The 17,954-nt window shown below is 31.0% G+C and overlaps 1 protein-coding gene across 6 annotated transcripts in view; it reads left to right on the forward strand.

Annotated features, from left to right (window-relative positions):
* The window catches only part of MAPK10 (mitogen-activated protein kinase 10), a 310,585-nt gene that overhangs the window by 238,175 nt on the left and 54,456 nt on the right, over nt 1–17,954 (forward strand). For 4 of the 6 annotated variants that reach the window (XM_079153291.1, XM_079153290.1, XM_079153293.1 and 1 more), the window contains 2 exons: nt 282–447; nt 3,126–3,197. In XM_079153291.1, coding sequence (XP_079009417.1) covers nt 282–447; nt 3,126–3,197 — 238 coding nt within the window. Of the gene's footprint in view, nt 1–281; nt 448–3,125; nt 3,275–12,169; nt 12,242–17,954 lie in introns of those variants that run through there. The other 2 variants (XM_079153289.1, XM_079153294.1) reach the window with 2 other exon arrangements.

The raw sequence follows: 17,954 nt of genomic DNA on the forward strand, positions 1-17,954 counted from the left end.
CCCTAAAACTTCTTCCCAAGATAAGTCTAAATTATAAAAATAATAATACAGTTCTGTTTTGGATTTAAACAATGTTAAAGAATATATAAGGATTTTTTTTAAAAATCCAGAACCAATTGTAAACTTATTTGTAGCAGTAACCATATGCTTATAAAGGGCTCTGCAGTCAAGGAGGACCCCCATCAGTGCAGTTGCAAGACTGCTTTGTTGATTGAGGAGATGAAAATTGCACATTCCATTGGAGGCTGGCTTTTAATTTCTTCTTCTGTTCCTATTGTCAGGATTTAAAACCAAGTAACATTGTAGTAAAGTCTGATTGCACATTGAAAATCCTTGACTTTGGACTGGCCAGGACAGCAGGCACGAGCTTTATGATGACCCCATATGTGGTGACACGTTATTACAGAGCCCCTGAGGTCATCCTGGGAATGGGCTACAAGGAGAACGGTAGGGATGCTTCTGCAACTGTGAAGGAAATGGGTGCATGCTTTGGAGAGCCAGGAATATGAATTTTTCAAAAATAGAGCTGCCAGATTTCATATTCAGTTTATTGTTAAAAAAAATTACTACTAGGAAGAATTACTCATTAAAAATGTGAAGGTTGTTCTAAGAAAATGCTTTGATAGAAGATCACTGAAGTGTTATAGCTAAGAAGAATTATAAATGGAGTCTGATTAAACAAGCAAATGAATACTGATTAGCACACATGCCATAGATAATGAGAAAAATTGCTATTTGTGTTTGTTCAGACTGAAGTGAAAATAGGAAGAACTCTATTCCATTTTACTATTTGGCTTTTGTGTCATATTTTAAATGGGTGATTCCAGTCGTAGGCAAAGATCAACAAAAAGATCCTTAGAGTCAGATTCTTCACAAGCACTAAATAGTCAAGTTGGTATAATCCACATTATTCAAGTTGGACAACAATTTCTTAAATACTTTAAAATGCTTTGTAATTAATTTGTAAGGTAGCAAGTGCCTAGTAAATTTTTATAAATCCCAGAGATCATAGAAATGAAAACATTAAATTTTACATTACTAGCCAGGTGCAGGAGCATAAGCCCCTAGTCACAGCTACTATGGAGGCCAAGTCAGAAGGACTGCAAATTTGAGGCCAACCTCAGCAATTTAGTGAGACCTTGTCACAAAATAAAAAATGTAAATGACTGTGAGTGTAGCTCAGTGGTAGAGTGTCCCTGGGTTTAATCTCTAGTACCACACACACATACACAAAATAAATTACTGTTTTCATAAAGAAAATATGGTATGTATGAACACTTTAAATGAAGGGAATAAAATTGAATTTTCATTGACTAAAATTGAGGATGTATAAAATACCTGTTATAAAACCTTGTGATATATTATTTTGACCAGAATATCTTTTACAAGTAATACCCTATTAGAACATATTCAATATATATAAAAATTAAAATAGTTTAAATGTAGGATTGCATATATGTACTCAATGTACCTTTTATATCTGTTTTGTATTCTATTCTATTTTCTCAGCAGTCTATTTTTATAAATTTTATATGAATAATTACTGTATTTTTATGTATAGGTAATACAGGGCACTTTTAGGAAACTCTCTGAACATGGAAGTTAAAAAAAAAAAACTTGTGTAGCTTTAGATTAGAAGAATGCTTTTATGCATTTTTACAGAAGAAGGGGAAATGTCAGCTCTTAAGAAGGTCAGGCTCATCATGGTGGCCAGTGACAGAGTTCTGGAACCTTTTGACCAGAATGGAGTCTCCTCCCAAGGAACTCTATCACATATGATGATCACGAGTTATTTTTTAAAAATCAAAGGGGAACCAATTAAAGGAAAGTTAAGAACCAACGGCTATCATTAACAATCATTCATATATGTCAAGATAGCTAAAAGAGAGGATTTTGAGTATTTCTAACACAAAATTTGATGTGTTTGAGGTGATGGATATGCTAATTACCCTGATTTTATCATTATACATTATACACATGTATCAAATATTACACCATATCATACCATGACCCGTAAATATGTGCAATTAATGTGTCAATAAAAGAAAAAGAATTAAGGATGTATAGGGGGATTGCCTGTTCTGGTTTTTCAGATCTTTGTCATGCAGACAGTAGGTGTTCCACCCCTTTTCCTTTGCTCACTAGAAAGGGCTGAAAATTGCCGCCTTTGTTTTTTGGCTTCCTTAGGAGCATGGAGAAGGTGTTCCTTGCACCTTTGGGCTGTCCACCCTCTGAGCAGAGAAAGTTTATCATGCAGAAAAACCTGCTTGCTCCCGCATAAGGCATGCCCAGCTGTCCTGTGCACCTCACCCTACCTTCCTTCCCCACTGAGCAATTCAGCTTAATGTTTTTGCCCCCAGATTCCCTTCATCCTTAATAAAAGGCGAGTTGGAAGAGTGTTAAGGTCGGTAAGAAAAGGTGAAGTATGTTTGGCTGACAAATATGACAATTGAGAAATTATATGCTCTTAGCAAGTTTTAACACCATTAATACCTTTATTTTCACTTTACTTCTAAATGACTCCTTCATACAAGTTCTAATTTATCAGATATTACTTTTCTTAAAACATTTCAAATAGATATTAAAACTGATATTTATTGAGAATGATAATTTCTGAAGGAAAAACTAAATCTAAACTGCCAGAAATTCCAATCCTACTACCTGTAAAGTATGGTTCCAATCATTTCCTAGTTTCTTGGGTTTGGTTGAATGTACCCTTATTTTGAACCAAATCCATATAACCAAATAGAATAGAAAAGGGAAACAGCCATCCCTACAGGTCAATTTATTTTTTCTTCATCCAACAAATGATATCAAAAACCTCTTGCTGACTTTTAGCTGTCATTGACCAGGGAGATCTTTTGGTTTAGCTTTGTGGCAGTAAAAGGCATACTTAGGCATTCATGAAGTAATTTTTTAAACACTAATTTGCGTTCTTGTATTAGACACTGTTTATATAATAATATAGTGCTGGTTTTAATTCACCTTTTGGCCAGCATTTGGTGGGAGGTGAAATTTGTACCTTCTAATCAAACTGTTCTTTTTCCTCTTTCTTCAGAGGTCAATTATCTTAGTTAACTTTACTTTCCTCCCTTTTCTTCACTTCCCTCTCTCTCCTGTTCTAGTGGATATATGGTCTGTGGGATGCATTATGGGAGAAATGGTTCGCCACAAAATCCTCTTTCCAGGAAGGGACTGTATCCTTGTACCTTTTGCTGCAGCTTTACCTGTTTTGTTTTCTCTCCCTTTAAACACGTAATGATTTTACCAGGCGAGTAAAGATAGAAGCAAAAAGTTGGGTAAGTGGTATAATTGTAATTTTCAAAAAAGTGATAATTTCTATAATCTGACCAGTCCTGTAAACTACCTACCACAATGATTTCTTTTCATTAAATTTTCAATAGGCTTTTTTCTTCTTAAATTACTTTCTTGTCTGCAACTCAAAATAGCAATGCTATTTTTTTCATGAATAACAGAGGCCACCAAATCCAAATGATTAAAATATAGCTACTTATTATTAGCAAAAGAAGTCACTATTTGCAAGTAATTTTCATCTCCCTTCTAAAATTATTTTATGCTTCTGTACTTAGGCATAATGATTTCTCTCCTTGCTGACATCCTGAGCTTCTGTCTGTGGCTTCACTGATTTGAATTATTCTTGACACTCTATCCAGTCTTAAAATAGGTCAATATAGCATATCTGCCTTAAAACACGAGCTTCTATACTTAAAAATCATAATTATTATTCAGATCGCCAGAGGTCAGGTGTGTGTAAAATAAGCTTCTCTCACTTAACTTGAAGATGTGACATAAAAGTAGATAACCACTATCCACCAAATTTAGAATTTAATGAAGAAGGGTGAATTTGAATTCTATCACTGAGTCTTGCAATACTTTCCATCAGAAATTTCTTAGAGAGGTTTCTGTGAGTTGAAATAATAAATCAGCAGGCATATATCTTAAATTACCAGATATTAACTCTCTAAACATGGTATATATTGTGTTTGCAATATATGAATAATAAAGTTTACATGTTAGCTGGAGAACATACTTTCATAAATGCAAAAATATTTTGCTAAAGAACACTAGTGCAAATTTAAGGCAATGAAAACAGACTTTAACAATGCTAATGTAGGGCAAATTCAATATATTTGCTACATATGTATTTTTGTGGAAATTGGTGATAAGAAAGGTGGTCCATATACCTCAATCAACCATTCTTTTGATTAATAAAGTTATATAAAGGAATTATTTTACATAAAAAGATCATTATTTTAGTAGAAAAAAAGACTAATAGTACAAAAAAACTGACTCAGTAAGAAGTTGATATCACAATGAGCATGAATTAATATACATCAATGAATTTATTATTATTTATTAATTCTGCTGGACATTGGTGAGATATTCTCTAAATTTTACTAGTAAGTATAATGATCTTCTAGTTCTTTACTGTCCAACAGAGGGCCACTATGTATTGTCAATACAGCACTTGAAATTATAGTCTGAATTGACACATGTTGTATGTATAAAAAGTACACCACTTTTTGAAGATATAAAAAGCATATAAAATATATCATTAATAATATTGTACTGATTGTATTAAAAAATAATATTTTGACAGTATTAGGCTAAATAACATACATTGTTAAAATTAACTTCATTTCTCCCTAATATTTTAAATGTGAATATTAGTAAACTTAAAAGTACCCACATGGCTTGCATTTGTGACTTTTTTTTTCCCTATTAGATAGTGGTGGTCTAGAACATGAGATAACTACCTGGCATCCTTTTATTTATAGTCAATCTCATTCTTAAATCATCATTTCCTTCATGTTTTTTATAGCATAAAGTATCATTTTCATGCACATCAAATGCAAATTTCACATGACTTCTTTGAAAAATTCATTTTACTTTATTAATATTTAGGAGATCAATTACATAACCAATGTAGTTGATGTGAATAATATTATAATCTACATTCACATTTATATGAACCAGACTTATTCAAAATTGGAAATTATTTTCTTTGTGCTTTTGCCTTTGAAATATAATATATTCCAAAAAGCTAAATAGAAAGGAACCTCTCCATCAACACTCAGTGAAGTCACGCAGCCCCCCCACCTCTAGTGCATTTGTTAGTGGGAGATAAAAAGCCACAAGATTTCTCATTTCCATGTGACATTGCTGTTACAGATCACTTGATTTCCAGACAGCAAGGTTGTTCTCTGAGATTTAGTTTAGTTCCCCAGGCATTTATCAAGGTTGCTTTTTCCTATTTCAACAGTTTAAATCTGAAAACAATAAAATTAGGAAAAAGGAAAATAGTTTTTAACACAAAATAACCCTTTCAAAAAACAAACCAAGAAAGATAATAACATGATTAATAATACTTTATTCTTCAAATATTATTCTTTTGGGGTTTCGTTTCTTTCCTTTTATTCTAGTTTGTTTTAGAAAAATGTTTGAACTAAAATGAAACTATGCAAAACCCAATATATAAAATTTATATCCTGGTTAGGCATGATCCTAAAATTTAATCTCTAATCCAAAAAATGTAGATTGTGACAAGGGTTTGCATTATGTATTCCTTAATGTGAAGTGATGGTTACATAGAATATTGGTCTTTGATTGCCTAGTGCCATATGGAATGATGAGCCTTCAAACAGACCTAAATTAAAGGGGGGAAGTTACAGGAAGACATTGACAGTAGAAAACTTTTCACTTAATTTAAATTTTACTTAAATATGGATAATTAATCTTCAATAAAATGAGTTAGAAGACATACTATCAGTTTGAAATGTTTCCCTTTGGATTTATGCTCTTAGTTCATTTTACCTATAATTAAAGTTATAATTTAAAGTTTTAAGTCATGATGACATTTAAAAACATGGAAATCCCTATTAAACAATGAACTAATATGCTTTGTGCATTTTGAGTAGAATTGTTTCATTAATCTTTTTAAAAGGAATTATATTTTATTTGTAGGACTTCCTACTAACTGTACAGAGAGCAGATGATTGGACTAACCTCACCAAACCATGACAATAGGACACAAGGACAGGGTTATTTTTATTAGGGAGAGAAGAACTATACCACCAATTTATTATCTTGAAATAATCCCAGCATTTATTGGCAGTCATATCAATGTTTAGTATGTGTTAATTGATACCTTGACTACTTCCAAAATTCTGTAGACTTAATCTTAGGTTCTCTTGACTTTCACTTAGAATTATTGAAATACTTATAAATTATTAATCTTTATTATTGATAGTAAATTAAATTAGTCCGAGACTGAAAAATTATGTGATAATTCTCTATTATCATAGTCAACTTTATTCCTCTCCCTTCACATTAATTTTTTATCTTAACTATAAGCAAAAAGAGTAAAACACTGACAATTTCAGGAAATCTTATTAAATTGTCATCTGTGACTGAAATTTTAACTTAAAACTATGTTTGCAACATGAGAAACATTGTGGGGGTTTCTTGGTGATTGATATGATCTAGCTGATACCACAGGGTGGTTTATTGATTACTAAATCATAGAGTTGGCAAACAGAATTTAAAAATAACAATATATATTTTCTTTTCCAACCTTTAGTTTACTAATTCTTTTAAAATTCAAAGGAACATTTCTAAAATATTTTTGTTGTGTAATAAGTTGTATAATTGTACACACACACTTATACACTCAATTTTCCCTATAATTATATGGTGAAAACACATTTCATAGCATATGTGTTGGCATAATATGGTATGTAGTACAACTAAAAATTCTTAGATCCATGCTGAATTTCAAATAGCAATAAATATGCCAGCTCCATTTTTTCACTCAGATTTTGTTCCTTCCAATAATAATTTGTAGTATAGCAGCTTCATGATGTTTTCTTACAAGTTTTTTTCTAAAGACTGTTGTGATCCATTCCCTCCCTCCACCCACCCTAGACCCCATGCTGTTTTCCCGATTACCAAAGACTCCCTTAGCACCAGTTTACTTTTCATGAACTCTTTCCTTTAACCTGCTTCTTTTGGACACAGTCTTTCCATCTTATTTTATCCATTCTATTTCAAATGGCAGGACTTCTTTGAGCAAGCCCTGTGGGTGTTCCTTTATCTAGAGTTCTTGGCTAGAGTTCTCTGGATCTGGGTGATGTTCAAGACAGGCACATGGTACTCATTTGAAAATTCCAGACCTCCAGTGTATTCTCTCCAATTAAAGCTGACAGTTGGACTGCTAAAACACCCCCTCTGGCCTTTCCCTCCACATACACAAAAATTTTCAATTAGAGTGAAAAAGTTAAACACACAACATTGCCAGAGAGCCAAGGTACTATAGAATGGGAAAATGACTTGCCAAAAACACATTTGAAGACATAAAGAAGACACTGGATGTCATATCTTTAAAATTTTTTGAATATGAGAATTAAAAATGATTACATTTAAATTAACAAAAATTAAAAGTTGAGGATTATTATATCTAGTGCATTGATATTTCTTACTCCTTTTAAAGTCTTTGAAATAGCAGTGCTTATTTCCTAATAAACTTTTCAACTAATACATGCTACATAGTCTAAGTCTCTTCTTTAATATTAAGATAATACCAAATTATCTCAAAAAATTAGTATGTAAAATTTCAGTGGTCATTCTTTCACTCCATAAATACATTATAGGCAAACATGAACATATTTTTAAAATGAGATTATGAATTAATTATTTGAATTTGTTTAAAAGGATTTGTTTTCACCACTAGTGAAAACTCTTTCATTATTATGTGAAAATATGAGTAAGACAGGATTGGCTAAATGAGAACTGGATATTCTGAGTTTATTATAAAGAAAGTAAAGCAATTTTAGTAAGTAAATTTAAGGGAAAAATCTTTCCCTGATTTCCTAGCAATGTAATATTTCACACTGTTCCTTGAATTGCTGTTCATGTGTATTATTTAGATATACAAAATACGTATGTTCTCAGTTTATTTTTCACAATGGTAGCCGTTTATAATTAGACCTTTTAACTGAAGTTTAAAACAGTGTGCTTTGTTAAGTAACTAATTCAATGATTAACTTTTGAAATATCAAATTTACAAAGAAATGTTCTAATTTTAGAAAACTATCCAATATTCTCAATACTGTACTTTGAGGTATTTATTGAAAGAAAATTTAAGAAAGCATATTGTCTAAATCCTATGATAAATGAAAATATAATTGTGTTAAAGAGAAGAGTATTAAGGTCTCAGAAATTGTGGTACAAGAGGCACATATTCTTCTAGATAGGAGTCGTTTTTCCAGGTTATTGGATTAAAAACTCACTGTCAGTCAGCTATCTGCTGCTATTACAGAAATATTTGAAACAATCAACTTAAAAGAAAGAAAGATTCATGTTGGCTCACAGTTTCAGAAGTCTCAGTCCATGGTCTGCTCCATTGTTTTGGGGCCTGTGGTAAGGCAGAACATCATGGCAGGGAGTGCATGATGAAGCAAAGTCACTCACCTACCTCATGGTTACTAGGAAGCAAAGAAAGAGAGGGTAAAGAGCTGGAGTTCTAATACCCCTTTTGAGGGCATGCATCCAATGCTCTAACTTCCTTCCACTAGACCCCACTTTCTAAAGGTTTCATTACCTCCCAGCAACACTACAGATTGGTGACCAAGACTTTAGCATATGGGCTTTTGAGGAACATTTAAGATTCAAACTGTAATACTCACATAGTCCAAAAATTATTTAAACATGGATTATGATCCAAGTTATTTAGTGTGGAAATAGTAATATAGGACTTTCTTTATTGAGATTTAACTGTAAGAACCTACAGTATATCAGTTCTATTTCTAAGATAGAAGTTAAAAAAGATAATTTAGAATAAGCTTATTTCTGACAAATAATATGACACAGATTTTCAGAGGTTCTTAGAAAGTTAATAACCGTATTTTAGTAAAACCAAAACTCATTTGACATTTCTTCCAAGGAAGGTGTCACTGTATCTGAGTGTTAAAATTGCAAATGAATCTCTGCTCTCTGCCTATGGGAATACTGATGATAGAGCAACAATGTGATGAATCAGAATGTTAGAGTAGTCAGAATTTTATCTGGGCAGCTTTGTGTTCAGAAGATTTATAAAAAGTTCAAATTCTATATCATATTGTCACAGAAAGTATAAAGTTCCAGTTTGCAACAGTGATGGAATTTTCTAATTCTAAAATCTAGTATAGTCATTATTCAATATCTCAAAAATTTCTTAAAATCTGGTCTTACCTTGAAAATCTTATCAATTACTACTATATATATAACGTTTACCACTGCCCCGTCTCCCTGCCATTAAGACCAGTATTAAGTTTTATTTCCTATTATTTGGAATGACTGATTCATAAAATTTGATACAGGTCTTGAGCAATAATCCTATCTCAAGTACAAAAAAAAAAAAAATTCCATACAAATTCATGTGCTAAATCCCACTCTTGTAATTCATAATAACAGAATTTATCATTTCTAGGCACAAGTCTTAGCATTTCGGTGGTATACGCATGGTTGGGCACTAGGAATATTGAATGCAGGAATAAAGTTAAAAAAGGAATTTAAAAGGTCTCTAGGGTATAACCATCCAGAAATAAATATTAAAATAAAGAAAAATGAAATTCAATATGGACACGAAAAGTTCAAATCTAAAACTTATTTTGCTGCCTTATTAGGTTTATAGAAAGGCTCTGTGATCTATAACATTTACTTTACATTCCAAACATGAAAATAAATTTCAAAAAAAGTTTGCCTTTTATTTTGGAATGTTTGAATCCCACAGAAACAAAAAAGAGAATGAAGTTATTAATATCAGTTATTAAACCAAGAACTGTCTAGAACCAAAGACAATAGTAATGTAGGGACTAGGATTCCATTTAGACCATCTGTTGTTATGTTGATGCTGCTATCATTTAAGGAATATGTGAATGACAGTTAATAATAAATGAGTCAGTTTTAGGAGAGGAGTGGTTAGGCATTACAAGTTATATATACAATATTTGAAAGTTATTTGGATGAGGAAATAGGGTAATTTCTGTTCAGATTGTGGAGAGAAGTTCCACAGAGTCAATGTTAGTGTAATATGTAGGATGCCTTTCTAAGTGATTTCAACTATGAAATGGCTTGCTTAGTAAATGGTGAGAATCCCTCACTGGGAAATTTTCCTTATTATAAATGTAAACATATAATATATGGTTATTATATAAATGGGAAATAAATAAAAAGTTTTCCTGTATATTTAATACCTATATATAATTCTAATGAATGTGATGATATATAACTAATATTTATTAAGGTATTATATACCAGGCAAGATAAAAGGAGCCTTACCAGGCCAAGTCTTTTCAAGTCTTTAAAAATAATTCTACACAAAAACACTTTTCATCATTAACATTTCAGAGGATAAAAATTGAGGTTTAAAGAGGTGAAATATCTTGATCAAATATGCACAATTTTAGAAAGCAAGGGAGTTGGTTCTGCATCAGGAAAAAATAAATGAGTTATCTGTTGAAGATACTGTAGAAAGCATTTTTGTATTGGAAGAAAAAGAAATAGATGTTTCCTAAGTCTCAGGCACTTTCATGGCAAAAAAAAAAAATATTTTTTAAATGTTAGAATGGAGACAAGCAGAAGAAAACATTGCTTATTTAGTTTTTAGCTTTCTATATTTTTGTTTATCTTTTCCACAATATTTACAAAAACAAAAATATAGTACAAATAGCAACCTAGTCACACTGGTCACTTTGGACAGTATGATAAGAATACTTGCAATTTAAAAATAAATATATTTTGGAATACTTTTTTCTTTTTTTCTTTAATCAAAGATTCTCACAATATCAAGTTCTATGAGAGAGCTATTACATGAAGTTACAAATACATTAATCATAAAGGGATGCACAACTGTTTGCTCTATCTTTCCCTGATATTTTTGCATGTCACTTGCTTTCCTGAAATGGAAGCAAAACAAATTTGCTTCTCTGGGTATGCTTATCACCTTCAAAGCTGCAACCCTTTCTTTGCAGTGATCACTCTGTCTAGGTGTTAAACAATGGAAACTTGGGTTTAACCCCAGTGAGATTTTTCACATTGAAAAAAATCTCATAAGGAATTCTTTAGGGTCACTGCCAAATTACAAGAAGTAATTTGAAATGTAAGTGGAGCAAAATTATATTGTGCTGCTGTCTTAAAGCCTTTTCTACCTGCCCTCCCTGAACATCCCTTATTCTAGTTTTTTTTTTCCCTATGAGAATGACCTCTCTTTCTGACTTTCCATTAAGAGCAAGTGAGTAATTAAGTATAGTATAAGAGAGAAGTTTCACTCTCTTGCTTCACCCTTCCACATTTTGCCCTTTCCTGTGTGCCCTCTGCTCTGGCTTCCTGATTTTAAGTTCTGGATGATAACTACAACAGCAGAGAGACCATTGTCATTTAAATTCCAGGTTTCTTTTACTGTATTGTCTCAGAAGAAGTGTCAGCTTTCTAGTCTTGTTTATTTCATGTGGAATCATCCTGTTTTCAAGGCAGTCATTCTTACCATTGTAAAGCAACCATGTGGATAAGAAGACAAGGCTTCCTGTTCAGAAGTATGCTCCTTGGATGGTTCTCAATGAAACGAAGCCGGCATATTCCAAAACATTCATTCTTGAACTGGCATTTCATTTCTGAAAACTTATTCATATTTATAAATAAGAGTACTTGTGTTATAAAAGAAACTCTTTTAAGGTTGCTGGCAGCTCAGCTTTTCTTTTTTCCTTTTCCAAATATGGTATACAAAACAATAGTAATCAATTTGCATGCTTCCCATATTAACACAATCAAGAATAATTTACAATACAAATCAGTAGGATTCCAGTGGATAAATGCAAATTAGATCTTTTAAATCAAAAACTAAAGAAGTTATTGAAATTTAATTGCAAAGTAATGTTATCATACATTAGGTGGGTTCCAGGAGCATTGTCAGTTCAGTTACACAGCAGAAAGGGCCCTGACACTCTGTGCAACTCTTTTCACTATTTTAAAACACTAATGATCATGAGTCTGGCTTCTCTTCCAGTCAGTGAAAGGTTCGTCTATTGCTCTATGGCCCAAGTGGTCCATTGTTTTCATTTATTTGTTGCTATTCCTGTGTTCTTGTTTATCTTCATTTCATTTTTGTTTTCAGTTGACATGTGGTCAGTAGGGTGCATCATGGGAGAAATGATAAAAGGTGCAGTGCTGTTTCCTGGCACTGATCGTATCCTTCTTAGCAGCCAGTGGTCTCTATGGGTGTCATTCTTAATTATTTCCCTTTTGTTTCAAATACAGTAGTGTCAATGATATACATTCGCTGCCCTTAGGGGGTTTCTGTGAGACTCAAATGTCAGATATCCACAAGCTGGCATCCTGGTAGAGTAACCTTGTCTCCTAGCATGACCATATATGGATAATACAGTAGCAAATATGAAAGATTCAACATGTTATCAGAAGGTCTACCCTAACTCAGTTCTGCCAAACTAGTACCAGAGATATATTTTTTATTATTTTTTGTTATTTTAGATGTTCGAAAATTAAAAAAAATATATTCATAGTTAGAAAATAAATGATAAAGTCAGTTGTAAGGCTGAAGATGTATACGCTATGAAGATCTCACATCATAAGAATGTTCATTTGGCATGGAAATCTTTAATAGACTAGATTTACATTCACCTACAAATACAATCATTTTAACACATATGCAGAAAACATGTAATACATTACATTTTTGAGTTGACCAATCTCTTCTAAAATTCTTTTTCTCCTTCACTCAATTTACAGAAATAATATCTCAAATTCTCCTCTTATATTCTTCATATTATTAACAAGTAAAATAATTAAAACCTCATTAATTAACAATGATTAAAGAAAATATCTGAAGAAATCATTTTAATCACTTGGATAAGTAAAAGTATTTCTTTCTTAAGCAGTAAATAATAAATAAAGGTTCTGGATGCTCTGCAGCATTAGGTAGATATGAATATTATGACATTAATAAGTGAATGTGTGATGGGTCCTTCCATAATGCTTAAAAATAAATTACTCCCTTAAGTTAGCCCAGTACCCCTCTATATTAACTCACTTATGAAAATGTATGCCTTCATCATACTAAAGATAAAACCTTTAATTAAATGATCATAAGTCAAAAGTAAAATTGAGCCTAAAATAATGGGGTTTCAATATCTAATTAGAGTCAATGTAATTACTAATATAGTATGTCCATACCACATAATGATTAACCATTTACTTTAAGTTTATGATACATGTTACAGTTCTTATCAAGTGTCTATAATATGATGTGTAAACATGACAATGACATATATTATATATATGTGTGGTTTTACACATATATATAGACTCACATATATAATTTCATACACATATTTGCTTCACATTTTAAAAGGAAGAGTTTGAGAAATGACTGAATAAGGCACACAATTTTTGTTGAATGAAAGAACTTCCCTTGATATATTTCAATCAGTCAAACAAAGCTATACTGTTTTTGCTTTCTATGTTGCTGTTTTCTCTTCTACATGTCTTCTATTAAAATAGCATCTATAAATTTACCATATTCATGTTAATGCTATTTTAAAGGTATATTGGCTTGATAAAAACAAAATTTCTCCAGATTCTTAAAAATGACATGACTTATTTTATACCTAATGACTTATGAACTTGTGTTTGGCATTTGGTTCTAAACATGAAATAGCTCTTAAACTTTGGCAAACTTTAGAGAATTTTATGAAAAAAGACCCAATCTATAGACTTTGCTTTTCCAGAGATTCATTGTGGTGAGTAATTGATAACTGAAACAAATATTTGCAACCTGCAGGTTAAAATTATTGTTTTCATTATTTACTTTACATTTTCTGTTTAAAAATGAAACTGATTTTCACAACTGAGTTATTAAACACAGCCTAACATCAGAATCATTTTTTGGGAGAATTTCTTGGCTTTCATTTATTACTTGGATATCAAAATCTCTTATAAGTAATGCAGTAATGCTTAAGACTGCTGGTAATATTACAAGGTCAAGTTAGATGCCCTTGGTATTTTGATATTGAGCTCTTTCCTGAGGTCTCATATGAGTACAAGAAATTTGTAAATATCTTGGAGGTCAAATGGACTGTAGTCTTTTAATAATTTCAAGCACACTGATTAAAGGTTTCAATCAGTCTCTTTTAGATGTAAATTATGACCTCTGAATATAATAAAGTTAATCTCTAAAAATGCAAGACAGATTACTTATTCAAAAAATTCTTTGTTATCAGAAATGGTTTATATAAAAAGACATTGAAATTATATCTAAATCTATTATTTAAATAGAAACTTCAGATGGAGCTGGAGATAGACAATATGGATAATACATATTTATATATTATGAGAAATCATATTTTTAATTAAGATATCCTCATTTATTTGAAGACATTCTTGAAATAGGTGATTTTTAAAATCTCTTAAAATATGAGTTATGTATATTGTTTTAACATATAATCCAACAAAAACTTAAAATATTAGTAATATATTCTTTACCTTTTAGACCTAAAAGAATTCAACATGTTATTTTCAGTTAGAAATTTAGGTAGCCAAGTGGTTCTTAAAATGCTCTATATTTTTATCCTATTTTATTAGAATTTTTGAAGTACATATTAATTGAATTTTATTCAGTCAACTATTTTTAACTCTCTTCCAGATAATCAGGATTCAATAAATGAGGTAATTTTGAGGAGTAGAGTTAACAAATTTGATCATAGCTAACATTTTTACTTTAAAATTATAAAAATATTTTCTATTATTCAAGTAAGTTATTAAATATATAACTGGAAAATTAATAAAATGAACACATATACTATGACTGAGTTTAAAAAATATAACACTATTAATACTTTTGACTCTCTTTGCGTACTATATTCTAGCCACAGCTTCTCTTGTCTTAGAGGTGACCATAATCCTAAATATTTATTTTTACTATCTCCTTGACTGTCCTTATATTTTTTACCACATCCATATTTGTCTTTAAACAATGTATGGTTTAGTTGTATGTGTTTTACATATTGTATTATCATTGTTATCTTTTGACACCTTTTTTAGAAAAACTTAACATTGTACTTTTTATATTTATGCAGGTTGATGTATTAGAAATAGTTAACCCTTTTTGCTGCTCTAGAAAATTCCAGTTTATGAACATCCTACAACTAATCCATTTGTCCTTTTAACATATTTAATATATTCTTCAGAATATATTAAAGGTATTTTTTTTTTGCTTTTGTAAACAACAAGACTATCTATTGATATTTTGTATATTGGATTTCCATAATAATAAATGGCTGTAGTCATAACAGACACATTTCTAACTTTACTGTGTAACCTCAAAATGATTTTCCAACTAACAACTTGTATCTGTTTGCTATTTGCTCCACATCCTCACCAGCTTTTGGTATTTTTATTTGAAGAAATGTTTTTGGTACTGGGACTTAAATCCAGGGGACTTTATTATTGAGATACATCCCCATCCCTCTTTATTTTTTATTTTGAGACAGGGTCTTTTTAAGTTGCCCAGGTTGGCCTTGAACTTGAGATCCACCTGCCTTAGCCTCTCAAGTTGCTATATTTATAGGCATGGCCACCGTGCCCTGGCTTCTGATCTATTTTTAAATGTATTACCAATATCTTGAATTAAAAAAAATACTGCTCACTGGAACATGTCATTGACTACAAGAGAGGCTAAGCATCTTTTCCTAAGATTATTGGCCATTAGTAATTTCTGCTGTGCTTTTTTGTTTTTTGGAACTCTGTTCTATTGTGTTATTTTTCCTATTAATTATTAGAAAGTATTTATATGAACTGACATTTTATCTTTGTCAGTTTCACGTGTTGCAAATGTCTTTATTTGTATTATTTTCCCATTTTATTTTATAGTGATTATGGAATTTGGTAATCTGTTTTTTTTATTGTTCCTATATTTTTATGGCTTAAGAATTCTTTGATCTTTATGTTCTCTGGTAATTAAGCTGAGTATTTTAAAATGTAACCATCTACATTTAAGTTTTTAGTCCATTTGAGATTTTTTTTTTTTTGTATATGTGCAAAGGAAGGATCCACTTTATTTTTTTCCCAGTTCTTTTTATTGACTAACTTTTTCTTTCTTTACTGACCTATAATGATGTCTCAGTTATGTATTTCCACACATTGTGGGGAGGAGTGTTAGGTTCTGGGCTCTATATTCTGTCTCACTAGTCTGAGATATGTCTGAGTAGTAGAGATATGTCTATCTCTACTACTACTATCCTCTTTTAATGAATAAAAATGTATACTCTTCAATAATATGTATACTCTTCAATTTTATCAGGTAGGGTAAATAACACCTTATTTTTGTCTTCTTCAAAAGTATCTTGACTATTAATACACCATAGATCTTCCATAAACATATTTCAATTTGTTTACCAATTTCTATAAAAAGATCATTTACTGGTATTTATATTGTAATTATATTGAATCCTAAAGTTCAGTTTATAAAAATATGCAGTTTTGATTAAGACCAGTCATTCTCCTGAACATACAAGCAAATTAGCACACATTAATTTAGATCATTGCTCTCCCAATTTGAATGTGTTATTAATGTTATTTTTAGTTTTATTTTTTAGGCTCATAAATGTATACAATTATAATTTTGTTGCATTCAGGTTGAGTTTGTTGAAATTCACCCTATGATTACCATTTTCTTGGCTTGCCACTGCTTCTTGTGATTTAGCCCTTTATTTTGAGATTTTTTTTCCTTGAATTTCAACTTTTAGAAATTCCTTTAGTGATATCTTTGTTAATGAAACTTTTTTTTATTGGACTCTCTTATTTCAAAAATAGTTTAATTAGATCTAGAATTTTAATTTAATTTTATTTTCTTTTATCATTTTAAAGATAACTCTATTTGCTTTTTGTTTCTAGTTGCTGGTGAATAATCAGCTGTAATAGTTATCATGGGAAATAGACTGTCCTGTTCTTTCATTTAAGAATTTTTTTCTTGGTGTCTGTTTATTAGCTGTTTTCCTACCAGGCAACTACTTGTGGATTTATTTTTATTTATCTCCCTTGATATTCACACTTTCTGGTTTCTAACCTTTTATCAATTCAAAAGACTGGATTATTTCAGACTTTGCATCTTTGAATATTTTATCTACCCTATTCTTTACTCAATAACAAAACTCTTACCAAAAATAAAATAGCCATTCATTTATTCAACAAATATCCTTATCATCGTGAAAGGTATAATAAAGGCACAGGATATTAGGAGGTGATAACAACTATAGGATGACTAGATCCAGGTGTTAGGATGGAGGTCAGGAATTACCTCCTTCCTCTTCAAACACCAAAAGTCTAGTCACCAAGCCTCATGTGGCATATATATATATATATAGAGAGAGAGAGAGAGAGAGAGAGAGAGAGAGAGAGAGAGAGAGAGAGAGAGAAAGCAGGTTTTCTTGACCTCATGTAAGTCTGATTGTCTCCTTATAATCTTTGTTGTATATGAGCTTATACCCAGAAATGTTGACCATCCAGAGATGTTCCTATAGGATAAAATACTGTCCCCTATAAATTGTCTTAAATAGACTGTATATTTCTGTTAGTATAAATTATTTGTAGTAGCTCCTTTATTTAATGCAATGTTATTTACCAATTTAAAAAGAGCTTTGATATTTTTTTAACTGTAAAATGGAATCACATGCAGTTAGCATGAGAAAAGCATTTGTGAGGTCAGAATATCATACAATTAGAGGAAGGTCATATTTACAACAAGGATTTAATAGTGGAAATATAAAACTAAATAAAGTCTCATAAAGGATTTGTAAAATGAGAGACCCCAAAGATGAACCTTCAATAGCTTAAAGAAAATTTTGTCTCTATAGCACACATATAGCAATATGTAAAATGTCTCTTTA

This window comes from Sciurus vulgaris, assembly GCF_902686455.1.
Source record: "Sciurus vulgaris genome assembly, chromosome: 9".
NCBI lineage: Eukaryota > Metazoa > Chordata > Mammalia > Rodentia > Sciuridae > Sciurus > Sciurus vulgaris.